The sequence below is a fragment of the Coenobita brevimanus genome, chromosome 13, assembly GCF_032717465.1.
Source record: "Coenobita brevimanus isolate Jiangsu-jjx chromosome 13, ASM3271746v2, whole genome shotgun sequence".
Taxonomy (NCBI): Eukaryota; Metazoa; Arthropoda; class Malacostraca; order Decapoda; family Coenobitidae; genus Coenobita; species Coenobita brevimanus.
The window spans coordinates 4,244,967-4,251,369 of NC_136966.1; the positions used below are offsets into that span (position 1 = coordinate 4,244,967).

Genomic DNA, 6,403 nt, shown 5'->3' on the forward strand with positions numbered 1-6,403 from the left:
TTTGTTCACATCCTCCCATATCTCATCTACAGTTCTCTCCCCCTCTTCCAACGTTTCTAACACCAAAAACCTATTTCTACATTCTAATCTGAATTCCTCCTTTTCTTCTCCTTCCCTTCTAAGCTTAACAATTTCGTATCTACCAACACCAGATTTTTCCTTCTTCTGATTTTTAAGTTTAAACCTTATTTTTGCAATGCTGAGTTGATGGTCACTACCAATATCCGCTCCCCGTTTAACATGAACATCTAGCAGAGAACTTCTATGCCTCCTACTGATAGCGATGTGATCAATCTGATTTTTATATTTTCCACACGGCGACACCCAAGTTGTCTTGTGTATATTGCAATGCTGAAAGAGTGTGCCCCCGATGACTAAGTCATTTGCTAGACAGAAGCTTCCAAACCTCACTCCGTTTTCACTCATCCTACTACCAACTCCCATCTTACCCATACATGCCTCAAATCCCTCATTTGAACAGCCCATTACTGCATTAAAGTCTCCAACGCAGATCAAAACATCATGTCTAGGTACCCTTCCTACTCCTTCTTGCAACTTTTCATAAAATGTGTCTTTCCTTTCATCGAGTGCATCATTAGTAGGTGCATAACACACAAACAGACTGATGTTGCCATGATTTGATTTAAACCGTGCGTATAACAATCGCCCATCTATAGGATCCCACTCACATAAAGCCTTATTTGCCTTACAACCCAGCAACAATCCTACTCCCTGATAAAAACTGACATTAAAAAGTGGCATATATTTGTAAATCCTTTCTTACTGAACATGTGAATTTATAAAGTTAAACAAAAATATATTCAAAGATGAATATATAGATGCACGAAGCTGGATTTTCTGTGGTTCTCATAATGCCTATTTTCTCATGAAGCATGCGATTGACTAATTTTAGCTTCCTACAGTCTTTGTAAATATTTCTTTACTAAGCATGTGGATTTACAAAGCCGGGATGGCCTTGATAGGGTGTCCCTTCAAGCAAAACTTTCACTGAATGTTCTCCATCTTCCATTCCTTTTGCATCTCCTCTTTCTCGTCTTCCTTCTCCACATCACCATCATCATCATCATCATCATCATCATCATCCTAATGATATCTCCGGTTGATATATGGTGCGTGTAGAATCGAGGAACATGACCAGCCATCCGCAGTACAATACTACCAACAGTGCCCAGTGAAATGGATGATACGCGCATTTAACCATCATTCACACATTCGATATTCTTGGGTCAACTTCACAGGCACAGGATTTCCTTAAATTGCCTTTGATTTGAGTGTGTGTGTGTGTGTGTGTGTGTGTGTGTAGAGAGAGAGAGAGAGAGAAAGAGAGAGAGAATCACCAGGGCGGTAACGTCTCCTTTACCCTAGCACGTGGCACTCCTGTATTAGTAAACTAACCCTTTTAGTGGCATCTCTCCCTCTCCCTCTCTCTCTTTCTCTCTCTCTCGCTCTCTCTCTCTCTCTCTCTCTCTCTCTCTCTCTGCTGTTTCCTGTCCCTCACACATTTCCTCGTCCCATATCATCACATTCTTTCCCTCCCTGTCAGCGCCATTCCTTCTATTTCCTCTCCTTCCCTTCCTCTTCTCTTTTCTCTCATTCCATTGCTCCCCACCATTTTACCTTCTTCCTCTTACCCCTGTACTTCTTTTCTCACCTTCTCTCTTTCTTATTAAATTCATGTTTTCCTCTTTGCATCTGTTTTCTATATATCCTCCTCCTTCGTTTGCTGCTCCTTTTTCTCTTCTCTGCACCCGTGATTCACAGAATGTCTTCTCTCATTTTTTTTTTTTAATATTCGTTCATTCTCTTCTTACTGTCCTCTTATCGTCTCACTTATTTCTTCCTCTCTTTACGTGCCTTCCCCTTCCCTTACCTCTTTCTTTAAATAACCACTTTTCTCTGTCCATTCTCTTTCATACTTTCTCTGTCTTTTTCTATCTGCCTCTCTCTCTCTCTCTCTCTCTCTCTCTCTCTCTCTCTCTCTCTCTCTCTCTCTCATGCCCTTTGATCAACCCCACATGTTGGCCTCACATACCACCGGAACCCAAGACAAACTAAGATCTCTCAGAGGAAAAACGGTCAGCCAGTTCCCTATTTACCCTGCCTTCCTGCCGTCTGCCATCTCCTTCCCTATTCCTTCTCTCTTCCATCCTTCACATCACTCTGCCCCTCTGTCTCTCTCCTACTTCCTCATACCATCTTCTTGCATCTCTTCTTCCAGTCTTCTGCTTCTCCCTAACTCAAATGTCCTTTTCCTTTGCCTCTTTAGCTTTCGCATCTCTCCTTTTTCACCCTGTCCCTTTCTCCTTCTCCTACCCCTCATACCCTCTCCTTTCCCCTCTTCCTCCCCCTTCCCTATCCTATCCTGCCCTTTCTTAACTTCCATCCTGCCTCTCTTACCCTCTCCCTTCCCCTCTAGTCTCCTACGCTCACCCTTCATTCTCTCACAGTGCCTTTTACTTTCTCCCACTATTTCTCCCACTCGTTGCCCCTTCACCTTCTCTCTCTCTCTCTCTTCTCTCTTCTACCGTCGGCCTTGCCCTTTTGCCCTTCCTTTACCTCTCTTACTCTATCTTCCCCTTCCTCTCTCGTACCTCTCCCTGTCTCTCCTTTCCTTATCCAGCCCTTCTTCCTCTCCTACTCACTCCTTCCCCTCTTGTTCCGTGTCCCTACCCTTCATTCTCTCTCTTTGACTTTTCCTAACTTTCACATTTGCTCCCCTATCTCTCTCCTCCTACCACCTCTCCCTCTCCTTTCTTTTCTGTTTTTTCCCAACCTTTTCCCCACTCCCTCTACGGTACCCAACCGGACTCAAAATATCCCTAATGGATCTCACCGCCTGTATTCTTTTCCCTCCTCTTGCCTCTTCCTGTTCTCTATTCAGTTCATTCCACCTGCTACATTTTTTTCTTCTAAGCTTTCATATTTTTAGTGAACCCCCTTTCTTTTCCTCTCAACTCCTCCTCTTATTTATTTACCTCTACTTCCTGTCGTTCTTCCCATCTCATTTCTTTCCTCTTAATATATTCCATGATTTACACATGCTGAAGGATCAAGGGATTACATTCTAGTTCCTCCTACCATGGAAACCGGAAAAACTGTGGAAGAATGATAATGGTAATGCCGTTAATGATGATGTTCATATAATGTTTATGCTGTTGATGGTGGTGATGATGATAATGATGTTGATGTTGTTGATGATGTTGATGGTAATGATGGTGATGATAGTGATTACTCTCTCTCTCTCACTTCCAGCAGACTCAGGAAGTTGGTCAGGGATGGAGTGAAGATCTGCACATAAGTCAAGGTAAGAAACAGTCAAACGTATCTATCATAATTATCTTGCACGGAAAATTATACGACTGGGGACGTAGATACTAAAATACTTCATTCCGATCAAGAACGAGACAGAATAATGACAGTCGATACCCAGTGTTGCCATCTCCGTAACTCAATTGCTTTTTCACATTATAATTATAAGAGTTTCATAATTGCCGGACTAAATAGTGGAATGATATTATTGCCAGTAAGTTCACTCGGGTGCGGGCAATAAGCTGATTTAGAGAGAGAGAGAGAGAGAGAGAGAGAGACCTCTCCTCATGTTCAGTTCCCTACTTGTACCCCTGTCATTCCCTTTACATTCATCAGTCTACCTAACTGTATTTCTACCCATTTCTATTTATTTGTCTTTTTATCTTGCTCTGTGTAAGTCAGGATATCTATCTTCTAATCTGTCTGTCTTTTCAATTGTCTATCATGGTTACCCATTTACTTATCACCACTTAATCTGTCAGTATGTGTTGATATATGCCCGTCAAACTACACATCTCTCCTGATTTTTTCCGATCATGGTCTTGTGCTCACCTTTCTCTTCACCCTACGTCATCACTTCTTTCTTCTCTTCCCTTCCCTTCCCTTCTTCTCTTTCATTCTTTTCACCTCCTTTTCTCCGTTCACTTGTTGAAGAGAAGGCACACACGAAAGAGGAGGGGAGAAGGAGACATGAGCGAGAAAGAAACGGAGGAAGGAGAGGAGAGACAAAGGGAGAAGGCGAAGCAACGTGTAGGGAAAGAGGGGGACGCACGAGAGAGAGGAGAGACAAAGAACCGGAAAATTAAAATTGAGACAAATAAGGAGGGAGAGAGAGAGAGAGAGAGAGAGAGAGAGACTATTATACTAGTAGAAAGATTGAAGGATTAAACTAGGCAAATCGATCCAAAACACACACACACACACACACACACACACACAGTAACTAATGGCACACCCAAGAAAAAAAAAAAATACCATGTTGGCACCATTACTCTTGAGATCAGCAAGTTAACACAGAACCTTATTCTTCTTATCCACTGTCTTCATCCACGACCATTACTTACCCTGCCTCACCCCAACTCACTTCCCCTGTCGTACCTCCCATGCCTCAACCACGCTTCAATAGCCTTGCCTCACTATCTTACCTCACATCCCTTGCCTCATCACCTCTACCTCACCCTACCTGCCTCACCACCCCTGCCTAACTTCCTGCTTCATTATACTTGCTTCAACCACGCTTCACCAGCTCTGCCTCATCATATTGCCTCATATCCTCTGTCTCATTATCCCTATCCACCTCACCTGCCGCACAACCTCTGACCTCCACCCTTTCATCATCTCCTCTGCCTCTCCTCCCTTGCTTCACCTCCCATTCTTCAACAGCCATGATTCACCTCCCAGACCCCATACTCTCTGTTTCATCTCCCCTGTCTCATCCACTTGCTTCACCTTCCTTGCTTCATTCCCTTTCCTGACCTCCCTGTATCGTCACCACTTCATCATCTCTGCCTCACTCCCTCCCCCCCCCCCGCTTCATCCTCTGTCTCGGCACCCTTGCTTCACCCCCATTTCCTCTCCCCTGCCGTGCCTCACTCCTTTTCCTCACCTCCCTGCCTCACCTCTCTTCCTCACTTCCCCTATATTTTTCCCCCTGCTTCTCTTTACGGAATGCCCTCCCACATCCCTGTTTCTTTTTCACGATCTTCCACCTGGCTGTCAAGCTATTAGTCTACTTGGTTTTCTATCTTTCTTTCTTTATCTAGCTATCTATCTGTTTTCCACGTATCTATCTATCTATCTATCTACCTGTCTGTCTACTTAAACTTAGTATCGATTAAAGAAATTAGGCTACCCCATACTTTGGCAAAATGTCTTCTTTGGTGATTACAGTCTCTTTAACTTTTATTGCGATGAAATCTACCTTAAGTTGAATAAAATCGTGTAGTTGCTGCAGCAATGGACCCGGTACTGTGAGGGTGATTTCTTCCTAATCTGGATAAAGTAGCCTGATGGTCGTAGGAGCAAAAATATAAGAGAATTCTTCGTACTGAAGAGTTAAGGGAAATAATACAGTCACTTCTACTGTAGAGTGATTTTTAATCCTAATTTTCCCAGACAGCTCACCTACACAACACTATTATTCCTTTCTGTTGCTGAAGACGTAATGATACTGTAAGAGTTAATCCTTTCACATCAATGGTGTACTTATTCACACTGTTCATGCTACCACCAGATATTACTAACATCAGGACAGACTTTTACTGAATGGACAAGCCAAAAGTAGTCTTCAGTAATCATACCAGCACAAGACTTCTACCCTATTTGAATAAAACAATATCTTCTTATTAAAAATCATGTGAAAAATGTCACAGGATCCAGGTGGTTAAGTAATAGTTATTACTCTTGTCTGCTACAGATCATATTCTATTATTCCTCCTAATCATATCTTTCAACAGTATTACTCCTTTCTGTTGCAAAGGTCATTATTATCCCATTCTAACTGCGGCTGTAATCTTCCGTCATATCTCCATGAATTACAACAATTTTACTCCTCTCCTTTGCAGGTTGTTGTGTCTTTGCAGCCACAACTCGCCCTCACTCTCACATCCACCCAGCACCAGCACGGTATCAGTCAGCAACACATGGCAAAGCTGCATCTCAGAACTGCATGCACGGCGTGAGGCGGCAATTGGATTAAGGACACATGTCTTCTTTGTCTGTCGGTATATCTATTCATGCATCCAATTAGCTGCCCAGCTATCTGTTTATTTAACTATATGTCTGTCTATCGGTCTACTGGTCTATTTGTCTCTCTGTCTGGTGTCTGTCAGTCTACGCATATATCTCATCTGTATATCTTTCTGTTTATCCAACTATTTGTCTACCTACCTACCTTCCTATTTATCTGTCTATCTGTCCATCTGTCTATCTGTCTATCTGCCTGTGAGTCTGATTTAGTTAATGACTCACTCCATTGGCTTCATATGTGCCGACATGTGCTTTATGGATGCATTTCCCAGAGGTAGCCTTTTATCAGAATACGTCTATATAGCAACCGGCTTGCACACACCAA

At 42.8% G+C, this 6,403-nt stretch overlaps 1 protein-coding gene across 1 annotated transcript in view; it reads left to right on the forward strand.

Annotated features, from left to right (window-relative positions):
• Positions 1–6,028, forward strand: part of LOC145414589 (uncharacterized) — a 54,576-nt gene extending 48,548 nt beyond the window's left edge. The window contains exon 5 of the mRNA XM_080284115.1: positions 5,895–6,028. Coding sequence (XP_080140241.1) covers positions 5,895–6,028 — 134 coding nt within the window. The remainder of the gene's footprint in view (positions 1–5,894) is intronic.
• Positions 6,029–6,403: the final 375 nt, after the last annotated feature.